At 42.9% G+C, this 25,413-nt stretch overlaps 1 protein-coding gene across 5 annotated transcripts; it reads left to right on the top strand.

The window, feature by feature from the left end:
• Positions 1-112: 112 nt before the first annotated feature.
• On the top strand, positions 113-22,040 carry lima1a (LIM domain and actin binding 1a). Of its 5 annotated transcripts, none has more exons than XM_080444204.1 (11): positions 113-263; positions 2,252-2,441; positions 3,671-3,716; positions 8,006-8,467; positions 15,045-15,114; positions 16,629-16,723; positions 17,101-17,166; positions 17,741-17,792; positions 18,066-18,130; positions 18,280-18,413; positions 19,721-22,040. In XM_080444204.1, exons 2-11 carry the CDS (start codon positions 2,317-2,319, stop codon positions 20,847-20,849), a joined length of 2,244 nt encoding a protein of 747 aa, XP_080300330.1. In that variant the 5' UTR covers positions 113-263; positions 2,252-2,316; the 3' UTR covers positions 20,850-22,040. The 5 variants fall into 5 exon arrangements, with proteins under 5 accessions (XP_080300330.1, XP_080300331.1, XP_080300334.1 ...); XM_080444205.1 differs by having other exon boundaries at positions 114-263; positions 18,069-18,130; XM_080444208.1 differs by lacking the exon at positions 8,006-8,467 and having other exon boundaries at positions 115-263.
• Positions 22,041-25,413: the final 3,373 nt, after the last annotated feature.

Raw genomic sequence — 25,413 nt, 5'->3', positions numbered from 1 at the left:
TACTATTTTTGCATACCTTCAGCTTTCACACAGAAAGGAAACAACACTGTTGATTGGAAGAGAAAAGCTCATACCTGCAAGGTGTATGTGAATGCTGTGTCGCTATTGGTTAAGTGGAGTTCAATGGGGGTGGTTTGACTACTCCTACATATCTACCTACTCAAAACCGTACTGTTGTAAGAAGAAGCCAAGCTGGGCTACTGGAGAGTCAGTGAGAAGATCTGAAGAGGGGGAAGTAACTGCAACACTAAAGACCTTGACAGGTAGGTAACATTATTTCAAGGCAATCATGCTGTCTTTTATAAAAATATAGACTCTTTTTGAGAGAGAGAGAGAGAGAGAGAGAGAGAGAGAGAGAGAGAGAGAGAGAGAGAGAGAGAGAGAGAGAGAGAGAGAGAGAGAGAGAGAGAGAGAGAGAGAAGAATGATTAGGATGTATGTTTCACTTATGTTGTCTCTATAAGTAATGTTATGATATGTTTCATTATTTTGTCAATGTAAAACATATCATGCCAAAATAGCATTTTGAAATTGAAAATTGAGAGAGAGGGTTCGGCAAACTTTCTACACAGCTTATTTGCATATGGTAGCCACTAGCCAGTGATGTTTTACATAGTAATTTGTTTGCTCTCTACTAGTTTACATCTTGTAAGTGACATAGTGCTGCAAATCTTATGCTCAGTGGTCACTTTATTATTTAATATGAGTTGGACAGAGCTTGGTTTCTGAAGTTGTTTTGGGCCGTGGAGATGATTTGTTAGCGACTCTAGCTTGTGCTGTCAACACCCACCTCCCGGTGCCTGGTATATAGCCATGGATCCAAGACGGTCACGGATGATCTTCAAAATAGTGTTTGCACTTTCTCCCTTTTGGTCCGTACATCAAACACAAACTACACAAACGTTCATATTTCAAATATAAAGTGCTTATCCCATGGCCACAGTTGTTACAATTATGTACGGTTCCTCAGAAGTACCCGTATTTCCCGTATTGTTCAATAAAAAGCATTTTAATCCGATCGGTGGCCATTTCTCCGTATTTTCTCCATATGCTTTCAACTACGCGACCCTATCGGTTTGGAGGTTTATTGCACTCTTGATACATTATAACTATGAGAAAATGGCCACCGATCGGATTAAAATGCCTTTCATTGAATAATACGGAAAATACGGGTACTTCTGAGGGTCTGTACATAATTATAACATCCGTGGCCATGGGGTAAGCACTTTATATTTGAAATATGAACGTTTATGTAGATGTACGGACCAAAAAGGGAGAGTGCAAGCAATATTTTGAAGAACATCGATGACTGTCATATAATATATGACAGTCATGTATCAGGGCTACACCTCCCCCTAGCCTTGATGATACAATACTGTGATATATGACAGTCTCGTGCAGATGACCGTCTTGTGATCCAAGGCTATCCTTCCTCCCCCATCCTTGGTTATGACTCGGGGCAAATATTGCAGTGTGTAGTAGGCGAGTAGCCTCAAGCGTAACATCCTGCAATCGTGGCAGACTTTCCCTTTCTCCCACCTGTTTTATTACGGGAATGAATGAGTTGCCTATACGATAACCCTATGATACGAACCCCCAGAGGGGCTGACTAATGTAATTTACGGATGACAGTCGCTGCTGCTTGTGTCAGCTTGCCCCGGCTTCCTGGCTGTGAAGTCAGCAAGGCAGGTAGGTACACGTGTGTGACAACATTTCTGTGTGATGTAAGCATGTAGGCTTACAGTCACCTTGTCTGATGATTGTAGCCTGAGGAAAAGGCACTTGTATATTCGGCGTGGGACACGGTCATATGGCGAAGTGTAACTGAGCCTCATCATGAGCTCATGAATAGTTTCCCAGAGGTTTTTGGAGAGGCAACAGATGGTGGGTGGACAACCTGTTGACTGGCTGCATCACACAGGACAACAGTCACAGTGATACTACTTATACTGATTGCTCACTCAGTGCGCTTTCACCTGTGTTGACATTAAATGGAAGTTTGATGCTACAGTGGTAATGGTATACACTGTGATTGTGTGTTGTCTGACTGTATGCCTTTGGCATACAGTCAGACAACAGATGTTACTGTAAGTCAAGAGTTGTCCTTATGCTCAGACATGCTTGGGAAAATGTTCCCTGGTGTACTAAGCAACAGGACAAGAGAATAACACTCAGTATTAACTGTTTGTCAGGAGTCTTATATTTGTTTGTTGTCATATATTCTTTGTTGTTTTTTCCTCCTCCTGCCCTAGATCTGCATACAAGTGAGTTCTTGCTATACCACCCAAAAGACGGATAGACATCACAGACAGTCAAGATGACTTCTGTAGCACCATTCAGCCGCAGGCACTGGGCATCCCAGTCAGTTCGAGTCACTGCCAGGGAGTTGTCACTTGTCAGCACCAGGGGTAAAAATAATGCCATCGCAGAGCGCTTCTCCAAGTAAGAATCAAATTCACTCAAACATCAACCTCTCTTTCTCTTGCTCTCTCTCTTTCTGCGTCTGTTTCTCTGTATCACTCTGCCTCTGGCCATATCTATGACGTCTGACCACTTTATAACATTCCGTCAACAGCTTACTCACTGTTCTGTGCCTTATGTTGTCTCACTCACCCACTCTTAATTTTGTCTCCATAGTTTTTTCCTGACAGCAGGCTCTTGCCTCTCAGCTGTTTTCAAGTTTCCTACTTTCCACAAAAGTGTGTTTATCCATATTAACATCAGCCCAAACCAGTTACTCGAGTTACCTTCATTTGCTGGTTTCACTTGCTTGCATTAGTTGTGTGTGTGTGTGTGTGTGTGTGTGTGTGTGTGTGTAACCAAAGGTATCAAATGACTCATTCTGTGAATTGCAGAGATGGTTCAGTGCCAAATGACCTCCTTTTCTGTGTTTACTCCATCCCACCACTAGGAGTTAGTGCTGTGCCATTTCTGTGGGTGGAGGAGGATTTATTTGTATTTTCTGTCAGAGTGCATGCCATCCATAATTCATGTGCGAAGTACTTGGTTAAGAAAGTAAGGAAAAAGCCCCGGTGGATCACAATTGTAAGGGCATATACCATATAATTAAGGCTAGTCCTTCTCGCAGCTGATCCTGATTCGGATCTGACCCAAGGCACTTTGCATGTCACCCCCCTCTCCTGTCTTCTTGTATCTCTGTTCACTGTCCTATCTGAATAAAGCGTACAATTCCCCAAATAAATATTTATAAAAGAAAGGAAGGAACTGTAAGTGAAACAGCTGGATTATTTGGAAGTCTCACAATGAAGACACTGTGAAGTCTGTCTACATGTGTTGTCTCCCAGTTAAGCCCTCAAGTACACGTACACTTCTGTAGTCTTACTTGAGATGAGATGTGGTAAATTTGAAGTTAAACAATATCTCCTCCCCATTTTACGAATCCATTTCTTTAAGTCTCCTCCTCAAAATAGAATCTTGGCTAGAGAATTCCGTCATACGCAGTACAATTCTGAGTGTTAATCTTGAGAGTGTAAAATAATGTTTTGGGGCAAGAAGGAAGAAGGGGATTTGTGTGCGCTGAAGGAAGCTTTCCAATTGCAGAGTGAGGAAGATGCTTTTGTCTTTTGAAAAGGTCACACAATGGTGTCATGCAATTATCAGTGGCCGGCTAGCATTCACTTTCTGTCTCCCTAATGTCTCCGTTTCCTCAGGTATCAGATGGCTGCAGAGGAGAGCAATGCTGACTGGAAGAAACCGGTAAGTGCCACATATAGAATATGAAATGTGTGTCTTGGTCTCACATACCAGTACACCTATATTCTGGATTCAAGAGTTTTTATTTGTGAATCACTCATACAAGTATGTGCTGTGAAATGTTGATGCCATGCTCTGCAACAGTATATGAAACAAGATACTGTATATTAGACGAGGTGTAATATAAGTAAAACTAACACAATAATTAATAAAAGCCCCATAGTCAAAACATTCACAACGGTGTCTGAAGTTCTTAGCAAAGCCATGCCATCTTCAGTGGAACAATTTGCAACATACAGGAGTAGTTTATGGCAGACAGAAAAAGCAACCTCACTGGAATTCTTACCCCCTCTGGCTTCTTTGGGTACTGCTGCTGCTTTATCTGTGTTTTGTCTCAAACTTTGGAAGGCAGTCATAGTCAATTGGAATGCGATCAGAAAAATAAAGACGTATAGTTAGTTAGTTACTTTATTGATACAATTGTATAAAACAATTGTGAAAAACGTATGAATAAAAATGTTAAACAGTAAAATACACTCATTCAGTGCCAGACTTATTTCTGTCTGTGTTTGCCCAGTGCCAGAGATTTTCGTTTTTATACCTTTTCAACTGGTCACAGAAAATGTATATCCTTTATGATCGCTTGTCTGACCGTGTGTAAACACACCCGGTAGCAGTGTGGGCCCAGAGAAAAGAAATCCAACCGCTATCGGCCCCTTCTCTTGCAGCAGCATGTGAATATACCATCTCTAGCCAAAAATGCACGCCTTTCTTACCTTTTCAACTGGTTTCCACACGCAGCCTATGAGAGGAGAACCGAAACCGTGTAGAGGTTATCCTCAAATAGTCCTCGCTGTAAGGTGTACTGCTGGTGCTGGTATAGAGTGGATGAACAGATAAATCTGGGTTGATGGCTTGGTAGGTCTTATATCTTGTTCCCTCTTTGGATTGCAGTTTATCAACCATGTCCCTTCGGTCAATCTCAATATGATCGTGTATCTCAGTTCAATGAGAATACATGACTTGGTTCTCCTTCTTTAGCAATTGCAGAACATAAGAACACAAGGGGTCATCAAGCATGCCATGATGCTGCTGTATTTTGCTGAAGAACCTGGCTTGCTTTTCTCTCACTAAAGCTTGCAATGAAGGCAGTCCTGCTTCCAACAGGCAGGTTAAGTTGGGTGTAGTAACCCTTGCCCCAAGTAGGGATTTCACTCCAGTCATGTAGAGCAGGGGTTTTCAACAGGTGGTCCGTGGACCACTGGTGGTCCGTGAAGGTATTGCATGTGGTCCCTGACCATGAATTTAGTAATAATATTTTTATTCCACGGAACAGTGCATTAATGAACTGGTGACCTATGATGTCGTGCCAATGTTGTCCGTTACTGGGAAGTCAGAGGTCAAGAACTTCCACAGAAAAGGGTGTTAGAATCTCAAGAAGAGGAAGTGTACCGGATTGCCTGATTGAGTCATCATTATAGGAAATGTGCCCATATAATCGCATGTGTCTGCTCACTCATACATAAGATACAAATCAGTATATCAGTTAACATAAATGTAATGGAAGGTTGGATAAAGTAAGAGAATGGAATAGGGGTAACCGTGGGATAGGAATAGATCAGTGGTTCTCAACTTTTTTTGCTCTGTCTGGACCACTCGCATATTTCAGTTAAATAATGTCTGGGCATGATATAATTTGTTGCACGTAATATCGGGCAACGAATTAAATCAAGTCCTTAACAGTCATTATTTAATTTCAAACTTTTCCTCCCACACCACGCCTATTAATTCAAATATTTTCTTATATTTGATGGACTTTCTGCAAAATATTATTTAAACATATTTGAATACATTTAACAAAGGTATTTTATTTATGTATTTACATTTTAAAACATTTTCCCATGGACCACCTGCAGGCCTAATTATGCCATGGACCACTAGTAGGCCTAGTCCATGGACCATTGGTTGAGAAACAGTAGGATGCATAGTAAGTGTTACCAAAGCACTAATCTTAGCTCATATCCCCACCCAACACAACAGTGGTCCCCCCCAGGTTGATTCTTAGTCAGGGTGGTGGTCCCTTGTTCACAATCAGTTGAAAGCCCCTGATGTAGAGAGTTTCGACAGACTTTAACGGAATTTGTAACCAATCCTGATGAGAAAGCAGCCTCAAAAACCTTTAGTTTTACACAAAACGGAGCATTATGGTTGGTGGACAGGAAAATAATCAGTTTGTTTAAGTGCTTTGTCTTCTCTTTTACATGTATGCCAAGTTTCGAGGCATTTCCATTAGCAGTGAAGATGGCTCCAAGATATGTATAACTGTCACAATGCCTCACTGTAAACGAAGCAAGCTGAATAGGTTGCCTTCATCAGATCCCACTATAGCCATAAACTTTGTTTTACTTTCATTAACAAGCAACATCTTGATCACATGACCCCAGAGATATGTGGGGTCATGTACGTTTTGGACAATCTGTGTGTATTGAAAAAAAAAAAGCAAAATGGCACAAGATGTAATTTGCACAAATGGCCGGGGCCTATATGGAGAGTGTTGATCCAAGGAATCCAGGCAAACAAATATTTTGATTGTATGATGACCCCACGGTTCAAGAGTTATAGGCCAAAACGTGAAGTGTGCTGTTGTAGCGCCACCATGAGGCCGATTTGGGGTGGAGGTTCTTCCTTGGCCTACTTTGAGTAGTTAAGTGCAAACTTGACTTTCACTTACAGTGAAAGGGGGTTTGGTGATTTTGCTTTTCTTCACCCATTTGACTGTCACACTCTGAGACTCTATTAAAGAATGAATTGGCTACAATTAAGCAAACAAAATTTGTTAAACTGATTTTTTTGGAGATGAGCGAGTGCAATGGCAATTTTGACTCCATCCTCTCTAACTTTCAGGGATGGGGACTATTCTATAATGATCTTGCCAGAGCAGAAAGATTTTTGCTTTTTTTTCAATAACGGTTGCTTTCCAAAGCTCTTTCTAAAACCAGGTTTGAGAACCAGGTAGCATTCTTCACAGCTAAAGATGGAAGCTTTCTTTTCTTGGCAGTCTCTTTCAACCCTTTTCTCATTTCCTGCACTCCCCGACCCCCCACCCACCCTTTCCTTCGCTGACTTTCTCTGTTTCTGATTTTCTCTCTCTCCCTCCGTCCCACCCACCCTCTCCCTCTCTGTTTCCTTCCCTCCGTCCTTTCCTCTCTCTGTGTTTCTCTGCGGTGTAGGGGGTGGGCTAGCTCCTTCATGCTGATCTGATCACTTCTCAAGGCTCACATCTGGGACAGCTTGTAACATTTCCAGCCGGTCAGCAGACACACACATACATGCCTCTCTGCCAACTGGACAGCCAGGTCATCAGCCTTATTCAGGTTTTTACGCCGTACCATACTTTGTCTAAAGGAAGCCTCTATTCATATATTAGTTCTGTAACAAATAGTTAGGTAACCACAAGTGTTCTCTTCTTTATCCAGTACAGTCAGGTTAATAGAAGTGCATGCTGACTTGCTAATGGTTCTTTGTTCCTTGTCGCCTCTGTTATTTCCATTTATTTCCATCTCCTCTCTATTGTGTCGTTTCCCCTTGTTTGGTTTACTTTTCATGAATGCTCACTAGTTGTCTGGATTGTGTGTAGGCAATTTTACATTGAGTTTGCTAGCAGTTTGCTAGCCTCATTCAACAGTTGGTAGAGGTTCAAATGGCATGAATTCAACGATGATGGAATTCATAGAGTAAATTAAGAACAGATTTAGACATTTAGCCTGTACTATCATGCCAAAGGATTTTGAAAAAAAGTTTAGTCATATTTTAGGACTGATGTGTGACTATTTCTGTGAGTGGGTGTGACACTTTGTGATATCTGTTATCTGTTCTCCCTTCTCACTGCTCTGAGTAGTGGTGCATCCAAATTCAGTGTGGTGATGTGGCTATGGGAGCTACATCAGTACACCCTTCCATGGAGCGACATACTGTATATGGTGACATATTAACAAATGTCATTTAAATAGTACAATAAACCTGTATGGGGCAAACATATTGTATGCTTTGTTTTAGCATACTCTTGTTTACCATATGATTGGTGTTGATCACAAGACAATGCAATGTGTGCCAGAGAGTTTAGAAAACCAGAGAACAAGACTTTAACATCATTTGAGTGTGCTTTTCTAGAATGCTCGATCCATCCTGATGTTTTTGGGGGCATTTTATTATCTTTTAAAATCCCTAGAAACCAAGATGAAAAAACCTTTGAATCTCTAAATAATAACCGGGTACCGACTCGTGTTCTTTAGGTAGTGGAACCCTTGCCACCAACCGCCCTCGGTGGAAACCTCAGTGCTCTGAAGAAACGCTGGGAGCTGCAGCAGCAGAAGCCACCTTCAACCCGCGCCTTGAATACAGCAAGCCGTAAGCCTAGACCCACTTCACAGATTGAGATCCAGGCTCTAACCACAACAACGAAGGCCTGCTTTGAGGACCGGGGCCAAAAAATCCTGACCAGGGCTCAAACCCTGCCTGTAACCGAGAAAGAAGTTCTCTCCCAGGCCCAGACCGCTGAACTTCAGTCCAGCCGGCCAGAGTCATCCCATCTTCTTTTCGAAACCGACAACCAGGCGGACATGGAGAAAAAGCCTAGGGGAGATTCGGAGAGAGATGGAGGAACGGCGGTTGAGGTGCCCGCCTTAGAGAAGCCCAACGTCCCCCTTAACAGCCTTAAGATGATGTTTGAGACGGGAGAGAACCTGACCAATAAGGCAAGTCCACCTTCAATGTTGTTGACCAAGTGTGACGTGTTCATTAAGTGCAAAAATGCTCATGATGAGCAAGTGTTAATGTTTCACTGACCATCAGATGTCCATTTCTTGTACTCATTTGCTGACACTATACTGCTGAAATTGCATAATGCGTTAAAAGGTTCACAAGCCTGCGGTGCTGACCCTAATGCCATAATATACAGAAATAGTCTCTGATGGGGTTTGGATCATGTAAATAGTGTCTGCTTGTTCTTCAGGTCAGCTTCCCCTCCAAGTGCTATCATGCTACCAGTCACATGGTGCTGCCTCGCTTCACCACCCCTCACACACACACACATTTCTCTTCCTCAGCTGACTAGAAATTTGGACCTTAGCATCCTCCCGGGCAAGTATCAATAACATGAAGTCATTTGCGCCCATTGTCCATTTCACACCCTGCAGGCTGCTTGCGGGTATTTACCAAACACCAAAGCGGTGCCAGGCAGACATCCAGTCATGCTTACATGTAAGGCGAGGATGCTTTATGGTGCAGCATGTGAGTGGTCGCACCCTGGAGCTGCCAGACAGAGGCTTCATTTACTAATGACAGGGAGAGAACAGAAGAAGTCATTATGATGTTTTCAGAAGCAGAGCAATGCTTTTTGAAATACCATAACATCAGAGATGTTCTAGAAATGAACAATGCTTATGTTCAGAGAAATGGGAAAAATGATAAGCATTTGATAAATCTTACTGTACATCTTCAGAACCCTGGCATTTCTTTCATAAAAGGTTATTTTATGGGCACAAAGTCTCTCAGGATCCAATCGAAAGAAAGATTTTGTTTGTTTTAAAGGGAAAATCTGCATACTGTATTACCACACTGCCCTTGAATATCAGTAACAATTTCATTCAATATGTGGAACTTTGAGAAACTACCTCCATAAATGTGGAGTGGAGTAACTCACAGGATGTGACTGTTCTCCTTTGAGAAGCTTGGTGAGCACTGAGCAGACACACCTCGGCTTCACCCCTTGAACCATGAGTCAGACCCAGTTCCTCCCACTTCTCTCCCTGTGATTGTGTGAAATTCCTGCTAATTCGTTTTTTTTTAAGTTTACAAGAAAGACCGTGGTGAAAGTGATCAAAACAGTAATAGAGCAGCAAAGCGGGCAAGTATTAAACAAGACTTTTCACCACAAAACAAGGACTAGACACTGTTAACACCACACTGAAATAAAATAAAAAAGAAAAGGATTAAACAAAATGAAGGAAACAACCTATTGAAACGGAAAATACAGACAAACTGAAATTAAGACATTAAAAAAGTATCACTGGTAGTTATAAGATTGCTGGTCGATCCGCTGTCCAACATGCCACCGTTAATTTTTTGCTTATTCATTATTGTGAATCTTTTATCTAATGAAGTAACGAAATTAGTGTTTTTTTTCCTCCTCCATCAAGGCCACCAGAGTTGTAGACCTAGGCTTATTCTCTGGAAAGTATGCCATTAATCTTTGATATTGAGATGGGGATTGTTTGAGATTTTGAATGATCCAAGACAAAGAAAATAGTATATGTATGTGCCACACTATTTCCTGACTTGACTGACCTCCTTGTATGAGATCAAGGGGACATTTTAAAGTACTGTAAATAGAGGGATTTGAGATCATATTGATGCATGTTTGTTATACTGGTGAGGCACTCTTGTTTTGGTGGAAAATGTGAGAGGCTAAAATGCCTGTAGACGTTGTGCTGAGCGACTGTTGTGGCGGCAGTCAAGTGCCCAATCCTGTGCCCGTGCTTCTCTTTGTTGAGGCCCCCTTTCCAGAACGCTGATGTAATGGAGGGAGGCTGCAAGGCTCATGACTTCAGACAGCTGATCCACTCACTGGGCTTCTTCAGATGACTCTGCCTCCCCAACGGCTATCAAAAGATAGATGCCCCCCTTTCTTCTACTCTCTTCTACTCCACTCCTCTACTACCGCCCCAACCCACCCCATCCATCATCAGCCTTCTCCCTTTTCTCCTCACCTGCTCTCCCTTCTGTCCGCTTTGCTGCTTCTCTCATTCCTCTCTCATCCCTTGCTTTCCTCTCTCTGTTCTATCATGGAAGCCCTGTTCCTCTTGTCTTGCTTCTTTCGCCCCTCTCTTCCTGTCTGAACACTCCCTCCCTCTGAACTCCCAGGGGGAGACTCATGCAGTCATGAAGCAGACGTGCTCTGAAATTAATTGACCCCCCGCACCCCCCACCCATCGCCTCCCTCCCTCCGCCTCCCTCCGTCTCCCCCTAAAATCCCCAGTCACTGGCCCAGCCCCACCCATGCTCCCTCTCACTCCCTCCTGCCCACAGTCCCCCTCTACCAGCTGCTCCTCTTCTGCATCGACCCCCCCCACCACCCTCACACTGGTTCCCTGTTGTGTGCCTGTCTCTATATTCCATGGCTAGAGGATTGTAATAACAGTGAAAAAGAAAAAAGAGACACCCCCCCCAAAATCCCTAGCAACACACACGACACACTTTACCCCCTCCCTTTCTTACTGCACATCATCATCCCTGTACATCAGGCAACGCCCCCTAATTCCTAATTCCACACCCCCCTCCAAACACCTGCTCCCAACGTGGGTAACATGGATCCAGTCGACCAGTCGACCCCCACCACACACACACACACACACACACACACACACACACACCCCGCCTCCCCAATCCATAGTATCCTCCCCTCACGCAACGTCCTCCTCCTACAACATCTCTAGAGGCCCTGCCCCTTGCTCGCTCCCCTCTCTGACTCAGGGGACACACCAGCCAGACTGGTCCCTCTCTCTCTCTCTCTCTCTCTCTCTCTCTCTCTCTCTCTCTGTCTCTCTGCTCTGGAGTTGGATGCAGTGTTAGATTGGGCTAATGTGTAGAATTGAGTTAGAAGTAGATTAGAGCATGCCTCCTCAGAACTAAGACTTGACTCTTCATTGCAAGCGCTTCCTCTCTCCATCCGTTCAGCTGTCTCTCTCTCTCTGTTAACGGATCCTCCTCCTTCACCAGAGGTAGATATGGTACTGGTTTGTTTCAGTTTGACCTCCATATGGTGTTTGGGTGACTCTTTGTTTGTGCCTCTGAACAGGCCCCCTTTGACTGAGACCTAGTTTTATTACTGCAGTCTTAAAACACTCTCCACTTTGTCTTTTTTCTATTTTTTTCACTGACTTCTCTGTTGGACGAAAATGTTTTCATTGAGGCTTGAATGAGGTCTTTTTTTTCAGCTTCACACTGGCTGACTTTTCTGTGGTACGAAAGTACCCTTAAGACGAATTAGCTTCTCAAGGACCGTTTTATCGGCTAGCTTTGCACGTGTCAATGGTTCTTTTTCATCTCGAATCAACTTTCTTTGAACATCGAAAATGTGTAGTTTCGGCTGGTTATATTGAAGGCTGCTCTCTAAAATTCTGTGACCCATGCTTGCTGTAGGTGAGTACATGGGTCATAGTCTGCCTTTCAATTTTTGGGGGGTGTGTGAAAACTGTAATAGTGTATGTCTGAGTGGGGTCACTCCAGGCACAGGGTGGGGCTGTGGAGGGACTTATGTCAGTCTGTAAAGCTTAAATAGTATCTGGATTAGAGGCAGGTTCTTTGTCTAGTCTGCTGATCAGACCCCCTGAGACCCAGCCCAACCTGGTAGGCCCTGCTGCTTGTTTACATCCTACTACCACTGACCCCCCCCCCCCCCCCCCCCAACTGTGTGTGTGTACACACACACACACACACACACACACACACACACACACACACACACACACACACACACACACACACACACACACACACACACACACACACACACACACACACACACACACACACACACACACACACACACTCTTGTGTTGTGAACCGCCACCAGCCTGTGCAACCATCCACCCCCATCTTTAAACCACCACCCATGGGATAGAACCATCATCATTATGACGATTGTCTTTTTATTTAGGTGATTTGTCTCCTTTCTGAAATAACCAGCATTATTGGCCACAAGCTCCCGTGCCCTCCCTACTCGGTGACTGCATGTTTGTGTGCTCATATGCTCCCCTCTCTCTCATGGTCTCCCAGGCAGACTATAACACACACCTATCCTATACTTCCTTAAAGTGATGTTGCACTTTGGGTACTTTGTAGAACCTTGGACTTCAGCTTTAACCACTAGACTAACTAGATTGTCTGATTTGTAGAGGAAAGAAGTACGTACTAAACAGCAGTTGATTCGGGATAAATAATAATATATATAAGACGTCTGTCTGTCTGTCTGCGCTGCCTCTACAGCTGTTTAGTGACTCCAAAGCGCCACCCGTGGTAGGTTTTGGAACTACATAAGCTGCGTGACAAAAGAAATGCGTGAAGTGCGTGCCATGAAAATGGCTCACGTGAGAAAAGACAACCTGAGTAGGCACCAACTGTAGCTACTGTATGGGTAGTCAAAGTTATTGTGGAAACGGAATTAGTTACTCCATTCACACTTATTTTATGATGAAAAGGCCTAAAAATCACTTAGCAAATGATGAGCAAATGCAAACAATGTGGATTCTGCCACTATTTGCATTTTTTTTAAATATCGTGATAAAAATGGCTTCCATTATACCATACTAACTTTCCAGTAATAGAAAGCCTGCGGTTTCTATTAGCTTGGATTCCCCATCGATGATGTCCACAGCCCTCCTCTGAGACACAGACCGAGTAGACAAAAATGGTACCACATTATAATGATCATTGGTGAGGACTATTTATATGAAGATATGTTGAAAATTGGTGAAGTCGTCCTTTAATGTCAACCCAAAAAAGTGTTTAAAAGCACAGGTGTGAAAAAAAAAGTGTAGGTAAATGCCTACAATAAAGTTGTCAGTGGAATTTAGCATGAAGTTAGGATATAAGGCTGTCACCATCATAATGTTTGCAGATTATTTATTTTGAATTTCAGTCATTAAACATTGAGTTGAGCAATTTAACTAACTTGAGGCTTCTGTTGGACCTGTTTTCCCACTTGTATTTTAATTATGAAACAGTTCTTCCAAATCCCATCCTAAACAATATAATCAGCAGTGATAATTGATCCTTTTGTAAATATTGAGTTTACAGAATGTAACCATATGAAGTTAAATGAACGCTGAGGGTTTTACTGTGTACTGGCATTATAAATGTCTCACCAGATCCTCAGTGTAGGCTAACCTGCTGAAACCTGCACAATGTCTCTGTTTGCTTTACCCAGACAAGCAACCGGACGCTTTAAGACCCAGCAGCCTCTGGGGATCAGGTGAATGAGCCCAGAACAAGTTGGCTCAGTGCTGGCAACTCCACAGACTTGTAAAAACCTTTTGAAACTCAAATGTGCCACTCAACCAAATTACAGGCCAGCGTGTATTGGTCGAGAATTTGTTGGACCAGGTGTAAGAGTGACTCTATTGAGCCTAATTTATACCTCGTATAATTCAACCCTTTAGATTGAAGGCTGTTGAAGTGTTTGTGGCCTGGCCAGGTGTGCGACTGCAGGCCATGTTTGTTGTTGTTGCAAGAACCTATTGTTGTCTGTCTCTGAAGAGCGTGACCCGGGGCTGTGACACTGCAGGAGGCAGTGTGAGAGTGTACAAATGTACATTTGTATTAGGGCTGCTCATTACATTTTATTTTCAATCGCAATTTTATTAAAGTGAACAATTTTGTTAAAGATAAGTTAATGTACATAGATAAAACAAGTATTGTGTCGCATTCCGTTAGACAATGATGCTCTCAATTTGCCTTGGGTTATAAATAAAGGGCACCCGCCTCACTAAAAGCCCAAATTCACTCCGTTAGGCTGTGGCAAGTTTAGTTCAGCTCAAGCCAAGATGAGGGAAGGAGAGCTTTTGGTCAACAAGAAGGGTAAAACCAATTCAGCTGTTAAGCAACACTTTGGTTTCAAGGAGTCTAGCAAGGATCAACATCATCATATATTGTGCAAGATTTATTACACATTGATGTCTGCACCGTCCAGTAGGCAATACGACCAATTTGTTTAATGATCTGAAATTCAAATACGAAGTGATCTATGACCAAACGATAAAGAACCAAAAAAACAAAAAACGTTCTAATGTTAAGAAGTTCATGATGTTTCTGAAGTCAATGAATAATCATGATCTCAATATTGACCAAAGTAATTGTGATTATATAATTAAATTAACACAGGAATTTACTGTGGAATTTACAGGAATTTACTGCGTGCATGCGCGCGTGCGCCTACAGGTCCACCTGTCTCTTGTCCAGCTGCTGTGTTTAGACAGGTTGGCCATCTCAGGCTCCATCCCTGAGCTCATAAAGGGATTAAAACATGCTAGACAGGGTGCACCCGTCCACCCCCCCTCTCTCTCTTTTTCTCCCTTTGATGCCCTGTTGGATTCACGTTTCCCCTTTTGATCTTCCTAAGGGGCATCGCCCGGTGGTTTGTGCTAATGACTGTGCCATGTGAAAATCACATGACTGTAGGTTTAGGTACACTTTCAAGTGTGTGTGTGTGTGTGTGTGTGTGTGTGTGTTTTATGCGTTACATAACTCTGACCAGCCCTGTTTGTGTGTTTACAGGTGACCAGAGAGCCTACAAGGAGTGGAGGAAACGGCAGCAACATAGACAACATGGACCAGCTGCTCGAAGGTACAGCACGCACGCACGCACGCACGCACGCACGCACGCACGCACGCACGCACGCACGCACGCACGCACGCACGCACGCACGCACGCACACAGATAAGAAATGGTGGTGGGCTCATCAGGTGAGATATCAGGTTTTGTTGATTAAATGGATGCTGTTCTTAGTTCTTCTAGTCTAGTTGATCACAAGACCTAAGAACAAATAATGTTTGTGAATGAGGCTGTCTTATACTGATACATAGGCAAATTACCCATGTCCTACCAAAATGTCAAATGTACCAAATGTCAAAGTCTCTGACATCCTCTGGATGGATTACATCCTTCCCGGCTCTGCGCAAACGTTCCAAAGTGATGACCAGAGCATGGAGGAATACTGTGCTCAGCAGAACATTGAGCGACGCACAGGAAGGGACGGACTCGGTTTCCCCCTGACTGTACCACACTCCTGACCTGGTGTTGTGTACCACAGCTCTGTTGGCTGACTTTGACTGGGCTGGGGTGACGCAAATACTGAACACTGAAGCACTGGGCGGTTTCACTAGTTACTATCTGGACAGTAGAATAAGTGTTGAAATTCACAATGGCATTAAAAAGGACGACTTCACCCATTTTGCTCTTCATATAATTGGTCCTCACTAATGCTCATGATAAAATGGTAAAAAAAAATCCTACTCAGTCTGATTTTTATTAAGGCAAGAGTAATGGCTTCCATTTTAGAATGCTAACTTTCCAGGAATAGAAAGCCTGCAGTTTCTGTTGGCTTTGATTCCCCATTGATGATGTCACTGGTAGGCAGGTTTCTGAACTGTCCACAGCCCTCCTCTGAGACAGAGTAGAAACAAATTGTACCATATTATCATATGATAATAGAGGACCAATTATATGAAGATAGGTTGAAAATGGGTGAAGTCGTCCTTCAATTGAATCTAACCTCTTCTTGTCTCACACACACACACACACACACACACACACACACACACACACACACACACACACACACACACACACACACGTGAGTGAGTTGGAGGTATTAACACATTCCCTGCCAGAGTTTTTTTTTTTTATTCCCACCCAGTGCCAGCATTTTTAAAGATGTTTTAAGTAGTCTCAAAATATTTTCTGTTATCACCATCCTCACGGTGATCCCCTCATTACACACACAGAAATCTCGTAGAATCGTGGGAAAAAATCAATCCGATCGCGGTAATCTGTTTCATTGCAGCCAGTTGAAAAAAGCATGTTTCACCAAAAAATACATGGTAAAAAAAATAATACACAGGAGCCGAGATACAGGATTTTTAAGTAATAAGTTAACCAGCGAGTGAATGGAGCAGTAAATCTTTGGATAGCGATATCTCTGGTTCTGTGTGGAATTCTTTTTTTTTTACTTTTATTTTGAAAGTTGGCGGTAAACGGGTGTATTTTAAAAGACGGACATGTCCGTTTTTGGCAGGTAATTTAAGGAGAAATTGTGTGGGAGTTTCTTAGTATAATCATGGCTGTCTCTCTTCTGTCAGATGGAAGTCTTGTGGATTCCACTCCTCTCCGTGACAGGATGGCTCTCTACCAGGCTGCCATCTCCAAACAGGAAGTCCTCCCCAACTCAATCAGTGTGAGTATTTGAGTAGTCTTCGATGTTATATTGTGGTAGCTGATCTTTCTGTAAAGGGCTTATACTTCTTTGACTGTGATTCCCCAGGGGTCAATGATTGGTCCACTCCTTTTTGTTTGTACAAGCTCACAACGCGTTTCATTGCACCACTTAAACACAGAAGCTTGAATTCCAGTGTGTGGATATAGTTTAAATCATATTTTCATGCACTAAATATTTTATCCAGCATCTGGCCTGCTTAGATTTTGCATGTGCACATGGTCTTTTGGTTCTTTTTCTCCTTAAAGGAAAACTGTTATATGTTGTCATAGCAGGAACCTCCTCCCATAATAAATAATAATTACCTCTGCTCTCTCTATCTTACATACCTTTCACAGAGTGATCAACTTGACACTTACTGTGGCAAACAGAAGGAGAATGTTCCTCCAGGCACGTTGGACGTGGTAAGCACTACAGTTTTATCCAAGAAAGGGCAAAGAGTCAATGTAGGGTTAAGTTTCAGTTTCAATCCTCTCCGTCTCCTTGCAGAATCCCTTCCTACTTGTTCATAAAAAGTCATCTCGAAATGACTGAACTATAATAAACAGGCATATTTATGTGTTAAGTTTTCTTTTCCTGTTTGGGAAATCATGGGATCACCCGTTCGTAGATATCTTCTGTAAAAGCTAAAATGAAAATACAGAAGGCAGCCTATCCTACATGATTGATACCTAAGCTTACACTAGAGTGTTTATGTTGTACATAAATGCTGTTCGATGTCTCAAAGAATCATCTTTATTGTCACATCACAAGTTTACAGGTGTAAAACTGTGGGTGAAATTGGTTTGTTTGCAAGCTCCATCGTTTTAATTGTTTCCAGCAAGATAAAGAACAGAAAGAAAGGGGGGTGGGGGGCAAGGAAAGGGAAAAAGGAGTGTAGAGTATCTTGTGATGACCCTATCAGGGCATGACACATGAAGAAGAAATCAATCAAATCCCACTTAAGTGACCAGATCCTGTCTCATCATCTCTCCCCAGGGTCCATCCTCTGAGCCCAACAGCAGGAAAGCCTCCACTTCAGAGAGCAATGGTAATGTACTGTCCATGTTCTCTGCTCATAAACTGTAAAGTCACTATCATCACTACTGTCTTGTTGTTGTTCTAATTGTAACAATTATTGAATTCCCTGCCTGAATGACGTTTAAATGCTCCCTGCTATATCTGCAGCCTGCAGTGGATTTCCTGTCGGGCTGTTGAGCATCTTCTCCATGTACTGTACATCGTTAAACGTAGATTATGTACAAAGGCTCCCTCTAGTGGTCAGTGTGTTACTGCTCGTTCTCATACTAGTGTCTTATCCAAGCAGGCTCCAGTGCTGACATAGCGGTGTCATCCGCTCAGAAAGACCCGTCTCCCAAGACCCCCAAGGTGAGTCCTCACTGGTAGTACCCGGCTAGTCAATATTTCACTCAGTCTCACAAGGTCATTGATTCACAGACATGCTCGCCATTTGACTCACATAATACTCCTTGATTTGTTTGCTCACACTCCTATACATATTTGTGAATCATGTGCAGAGCTTCCGTCTACCAGTGAGGGAGACCTGTGTGTCATGTGTGAAGACGGTGTATCCACTGGAGAGGCTGGTGGCCAATCAACAGGTGTACCACAGCAGCTGCTTCCGCTGTTCGCATTGTAACACCAAACTCAGGTGAGGTGAAGGACATGCACACGCATGCACACACACACACACACACACACACACGCGCACACACGCACACACGCACAATCACGACAAGTACAATTATATATATAAGCAAGATATTATAGTAAACTCTCCTGTTCACTAGTGAATTAAAGGAGTAGTTCACCCAAGAAATTACTTTATTTCTATTGTTTACCTACCCGGTGTTGTCTTTGACACGCTCAGAGTTTCAGTTTGTAAAACATTCCTTAAAGGGCAAGACCACTTTGGTAGAGGTTTGGATTGTGTATTTACCTTGCCATGATGTAACTCCAAAGGTGGACAATAAATTTAAAATAATTGCTCCATTGATTAGAAATTGATAATTCAAAATATGCTCCTCATTGACTTACATTGTACGGTGAAACAGATCTCAAAGTCACTCTTTTAGCACTTAAACAAACGCAAACAAAGTTTATTCAGACAATATAGAACATCACCAAGCCCAGTACTGTTTTTTTATATAAAAATGTTAACTTTTGATTTCTTGTCCACCTTTGGAGTTACATCATGGCAAGGTAAATACACAACCCAAACCTCTACCAAAGTGGTCTTACCCTTTAACGGTAAATCCAGAATCCAAAAATGAAGACAACTTGATGAATGGAATTAATGAGAGACTCCACGTATAACATCAGCAAAACGATAAAAAGAAATCTGTCCATAAAGTCCAAAACACTGCTCATATTATCATTTAGATTCTGTTCTACCGAAGTCCGCTGAGAAATGTTCCAGGAATATCACCAAAGAAGAGGAAAATCAACTTTAAAACACCCCAGAAGCTAAACCGTCTCATGCACGAAAGACGCACGCGCCTGGGCACTCGTGTGCATGTGAATAAGCTCGGGTTGAGCCCTACAGGCACGCCCATGTGCGTTGTTCGCTCGTGCTGCATGAGCCGGTTTAGCTTCCGGGTGTTTTAAAGTTCTTAGGTAATATTCCTGGAAAGTTTCTCAGCGGACTTCGGTAATACAGAATCTAAATGATTATATGAGCAGTGTTTTGGACTTTATGGATGGAATTTGCTGGATTATTATTTTGCTGTTATGTGGAGTCTCTGATTAATTCCATTCAAGTTCTTTCTTCATTTTTGGATTCTGGATTGACCGTATGAAGGAATGTTTTACAAACTGAAACTCTGCGCAAGTCGTGGACAACACCAGGTAGGTAAACGATAGAAATAAAGTCATTTCTTGGGTGAACTACAACAAGTTCTGTGCAGAACCTTTTCAGTGTTATTTTTCTAACAGTGTTTGTCTCCCTCTCCTGGCTAGCTTGGGAAACTACGCGTCATTGCACAGCAATGTGTACTGCAAGCCCCATTTCTCCCAGCTCTTTAAGGCCAAGGGCAACTATGACGAGGGCTTTGGCCACCGGCCCCATAAGGAGCTGTGGGAGACCAAAGGTGAGGATGGCTCTCACCAGACCGAGAGCCAGGACAAGCCAAAGAGTCAAACCACTTCCCCATCCTCGGACCTGGAAAGCCCCAGTGTGGAGGAGTCACCACTGGCCAAAGTAAATGTTGTGATGGCCACCATGGAGACTCTAGTCCAAGGATCAGCAGAGAAAGCCGAGCGACCCACTGAGACCCGCAGGTTGAAGATCTCCTGGCCACCGCGCACCGAGCCGGACGATGTGACCAGCCGCTCGCCTGTCTCGACTGAAGACGGTGGCTCAAACGGTGGCTCAAACGGTGGCTCAAGCAATAAGCCAGTCCGTGCCAAGTGGCCCCCAGAGGATGACTCCCCCTCATCTCCGGAACAGAAGCTCGAGGACAACGAACTATCAAGCCTGCGTCGGACCGCGTCGCTGAAGGAGCGCAGCATGGCATTCACTTTGGCCAGCCCAGCCCGTACTAATCCTGCTCCCGAGACTAGGCAACAGAGCCCTCCACCCTCTGACTTGCAGGCCATGGATGAAAGAGAGACCAGCCCGGAACCCACCAGCATGGACCAATCCTCAGGCAGCCACACACCCACCGACGATGGCTGTGTGGACGTGCACACCAGCTCAGGGGAGGAAGACGCAGGGGAGGTAGCGATGAAGAAAGGTGAAACATCAGACACTTGCCTCGCACAGGAGGAGGAGTGCAACGACACTCGAGGAGGAGAAGAGGAAAATGGACAGGGGGAGAAGATGGAGCAAGAGGAGATGGACGGAGACACGACAGAGGTGCCCTCTCTGAAATGCCAGGAGAATACCACGGAGGCCGCGCCTGTCTCGTCCCCCGATAGCGAGGTGGAGGTCAGCCGGACCTCCCAAGATGTGGGGTTCTGGGACAGCGAGGAAAGGGCGGAGGAGGAAGATCAGCAACACCAGCAGGAAGCACTGTCTGTAGAAGAAATGATCAAACGAAACCGCTACTACGAGGACGAGGAGGACGAAGAAGAAGAGATTGTGTGATCTCTATCGCCTGTCTGTCCTCACAGCCTGTCTGTCCTCGCGGCCTTCCCCTTACCTCAGGGTGACTCTTCATGTCCTCTGCCCTAAACACTCGTCACTGCAGTGTCTGCACTCAACACTGAGCAATTTGCTTGTGCCTCTAAGAAATGTTCCAATCCTTTTCAGAACATTTTTTAAATACATTCTATTTCCTTCCCCATGAGCTCGAGTTTCATGAATGTAAAGTACATTTGGTACACTGACATAAGTTCTAAGAGTTAACCGAGTAGTTCATCTACCACATCCCCACCCTCCCACACGCGCACACACGTGCGCTTCATGTGACATTTAACACATATTTTAGACACATGTCCAAATTTTATGAAATCATGAAATGTATTCTATTTATGTTGATGGCTATAGCGATCTTCAATTTTCCAGGATGTATCCCAGCTGGCCAGTGGCCACCTGTTTCAGAAAGAAAAGATTGAAACCGTCATTCATGTTTTCTAGTTGTTTTTAATCCCATAGAGGGGGAGAGAGCTACTATGGTCTTGTCATGTTTAATGTCGCCACCAGTAGTTGAAAATACATTTCGGATTTTCCACTCATCTATATGTAGCACGTTTAAGCCTGATTCATACAGTATACTTAGTTGTGCACCGAAAATAGCTGATCTACAAGCCCACAGCGTGACTCATCACTGAGTAATTAAAGGAGTAGTTCACCCAAAGAATTGCTTATTTTCTATCAATTACACAAGTCATTTTTTTTGTTTTTGTCGCATTCCTAAGCCAATAATTTGATGACCAGCGGAAAGATGCTAAGTCTCCTACTGATGGACCCTAACCCTAACCCTAACTGATAGAAAATAAGTAATCTTTTGGGTGAACTACTCCTTTAACATTACTCAATAACATGAGAGTGGATTGGAATAATAAAGTAAATGGAGATGATGTGAATAAGTCCCATTTCTACAGCTTTGGTTTGTGAGCTTTTGAGTATGAATCTTTCACTTTATTCTGACTGTTTGTACGTACAGAACATCTACCCTTCTGTTCACCATATAGTTGCATTAGGACAAATGTCACAATTATCTTCATGTTATAATAAAGTAGTTTTTTTTTAATCAGGGACCAAAAATCTTACTTTTGTTCATTTAAATAAATAAAGTATTGATATACACAAAGTCTTGCTGCATTGAATTGTGCAACACCTATGGACATGTTTTTTCAAATGTATAAATGTGTAAAAATCTTGAGAATAGCCGATCTACAAGCTCAAGCTTGCTCAAGATTGTTTGTTGTTTTGGGATTCTGGTTTTGGAGAGAAGAGTGGCTCTTAAAACTACAGTTAAAAAAAAAAATCAAACTTCAAGTTACTCGCTAAAGACTCATCACCAGCCACTTCTTTGGCTGGTGACAGCATACTCGGAGTCTACTCGCTACAGTGAATACAGTGAGTATATCACAGAGAGAAAGTGGTGGCCATGTGTTTGGGTTAGCTTAAATTCTATGTTGCTTTTACTGTACTTCATAATAGTCTGAACAGATTCAGTTTTAGTGTTTTTTTTTTTTCTAACATAAGTACTTTAATAAATAGTACCCCACTCTAAAGCAAGATGATCCATCTCAAGGGGTTTATCCATCTAATAAAGGCACTATACTCCCCCAGCAACACAATTGTTTCCAATAGATGTTCCTGGGATTTTAATGTATTTGCCTTGTCCATGCGTCCAGTTGAGAGACCAACTGGAAAAACCTGTATACAGTATTTAGGATACTCAAGGTACCTGTAATAATTGTTCCACATCCACCAGTTTTGAACTCCAGGCCGAAGGAAGGGCAGAGAATCATCAGAGTGACTTATTATCACATCACAGGTTTACAGGTGTAAAGTGGGTGAAATTATTTTTTATGCAAGTTCCACCATTCGTAGTTTTCAGGAAAGGGGGGGGGCAGAGAGGGAGAGCAAGGAGAAAAACAAAGAAACGGGTCAAAAGAAAAATCTGAGATAGGCTACATGTATAGATATACTAGACCGACGCCCTTCAGGCGCTGGCCTACTCGGGCGCACGCAAGTTGGTGAACGATGCAAGTCGGAAAATACATGCCCATATGTTTATGCAGTACTCCTTTACCTGATGTAGTTGTTGTAGATGTTGTCTGACGTGTTGGGAGTCTCAGGCTCATTTTCTGACACGCCACCACTAACACTGGCGAAGCCGTACAAACGTGACGCAAAGCTCAGCAAATCAGTGAAGCCGACGAGTCAGGTTAGCCAATCGGGAAAGCCGGTTCCCACACCGACTTCCCTAAAACGCCAAAGACGCTTTGCAATGCAGACTAAGAATAGACAGTTTGTGCCTAAACAGAAGTTAACCACTTCCTAAACAGTATGTTAAGTTAACCGGCATCTCTGCCATTGTCACACAATCTAAGTAGTGTACAAATCAAAGTACAGTATGCATAAAGGTATTGGTTTCCAACTGCCCAAGCCAGTTTTGGTTTGACAGGGCACTTTCAGTCACAAAAATACAACACCAATAATATACAATTCTGAAGAAAAATTGTAAGAAAACAGAAAATATATCAAAGACATAACTACAAATCACAGTAGTCATGGTGGCAAGGTTGTTGGTTGGTAACAGTAGGGTGGGTGATGGCTGATTTAAGCAGTCACAATTGGCCTTAGCCCAATCTGTGACCTCCCTCTTCGCTGTAGCTCTGGGAATCGGTCACATAGCATTACCATCTGGCAGGGGGGCGCCAAGTCTATTTTTGAACTCCACACACTAAAGGGTGCCGCTTTGATTTCAGAGCATTCTGATTTTTACATCATAGAGCGCCCTGATATCAGTTAATTTATGAACGGTCAAGATACTCATTAACGTTCTAAATATGTAGATAATGTGTTTGTTTTTATTGATCTCTCTTCCCCCTTGTCCTCCCCTTCCCTTTTTATTATGGAAATAACAAAAACATGGAGCTTGCAGAAAAATGAATTTCGCCCAGTTTTACGCCTGTAAACCTGTGATGTGACAGTAAAGTTGATTCTGATTCTGTTGCCATTTTCATTTCATTTAAATTAATTCCGAGTCTGAATGCACCCTAAAGGAGAATCTATGTCTGTCTGTTTGTTTCATCTGTTCTTGTTCTAACATATTATTTCCATGTGTCTGGCCACTTTATGGTTACAACCAGTGGTGTGAAGCAGTGTTTCTCAAACTTTTTAATTTCAAGGACCACCAGTTTGGCATGCATTAGGCCACAGACCCCTTTAACTCCAAGAGTGTACAAATGGAACCAAATGGACCTGTAAGGGTCCATTTGGTTCCATTTGTACACTCTTGGAGTTACAGAACCTGAAGTGTCCATTTGGTTCTTACTGTAACTATCAATCATTTAACTGGGGACCATTTAACCGAATCCCCTCAAGGACCCTTGGGCGTCCCCGGACCCCACTTTAAGAACCACTGGTGTAAAGAGAGAGTGGAGATTAGTCCATTCACTCCAATATGGACCAATTGTTTTCACAACAGTTTCCGGATGACAGAGCCTCTCAACGGCTACAATTATAATTTAGGCATTTAGTAGACGTTCTTATCCAGAGGGACTTACAAGTGCAAGATCAGAGTAGGTAAGTAGCTAAATAAATATGAATAACAAAAACGTGAACAAGTAACCAACATACTGTATATCTGCATAGAAAAACGTATTGGAAAAAAGGGGGGTGGGGGGGGGGGATACAAGGACACAGGACAGGAGTGCTAGGGGGTGAGGTGGAGTCTGAAGAGGCGAGTCAGAGTTTTCAGATTGCGGTGGGAAATTGGTAGCCAGTCTGCAGTTCTGACTGCAAGGGGGAGTTCATTCCACGGTTTGGAAGCCAGGAGGTAGAATATTCTAAGATGTCTAGAGTATTGACCTGGGTGTTTTGGGCAGCCTTCCTGTGTTAGCTGATCTACTGTAAGTGAGCGGGTACGGTTGTGGGGTTGGATCATGTCTTGAAGCTATGGGGGTGCCACGCTCTTGGTTACCTTGTAGGCCATCACCAGTTCCCTGAAGCAAACACTAGCAGCACAGTGAAGTTGACATGCAGCAAAGGACGTCAGGATCGGTATTCGAACCTGCGACACGCTGTCAGGCTTTAGAGCCTACAGTATAATATACTGTAGGCTCTAAAGCCTGACAGCCATTATGTGGTATGCACATATTATGTGGTATTATGTGGCATGCGCCTGGACCACTAACCCAGCGGGTGCCCTGTGATGCACTTTTAAAAGGGAGAATGTTAAATAATCTGAATTTATATTATCAGTACATCTGAATATGAATGAATGAATGAGTTTTATTTCGAACATCATTAATAAAAAGACAAATAGAATACAAGACTGTAGAAAAAAACAACAACAATGTCCGAAAAGGAGTAGGATGAAGTCTAAAACTTATAAACTCCTACCCCCTTTTTCACTAGCAATTTTCACATTTTTAAAAATAAATAAATGTATTCACACCTAAACATCTCCACTGCATGTTAAAAAGAAAATATAAAAATAGAACAATAAAAATAACCGCAGTAATAACAG

The sequence above is a fragment of the Gymnoscopelus braueri genome (assembly GCF_963280865.1).
Source record: "Gymnoscopelus braueri genome assembly, chromosome: 12".
NCBI lineage: Eukaryota > Metazoa > Chordata > Actinopteri > Myctophiformes > Myctophidae > Gymnoscopelus > Gymnoscopelus braueri.
This window is presented reverse-complemented; position numbering and strand designations above follow the sequence as displayed.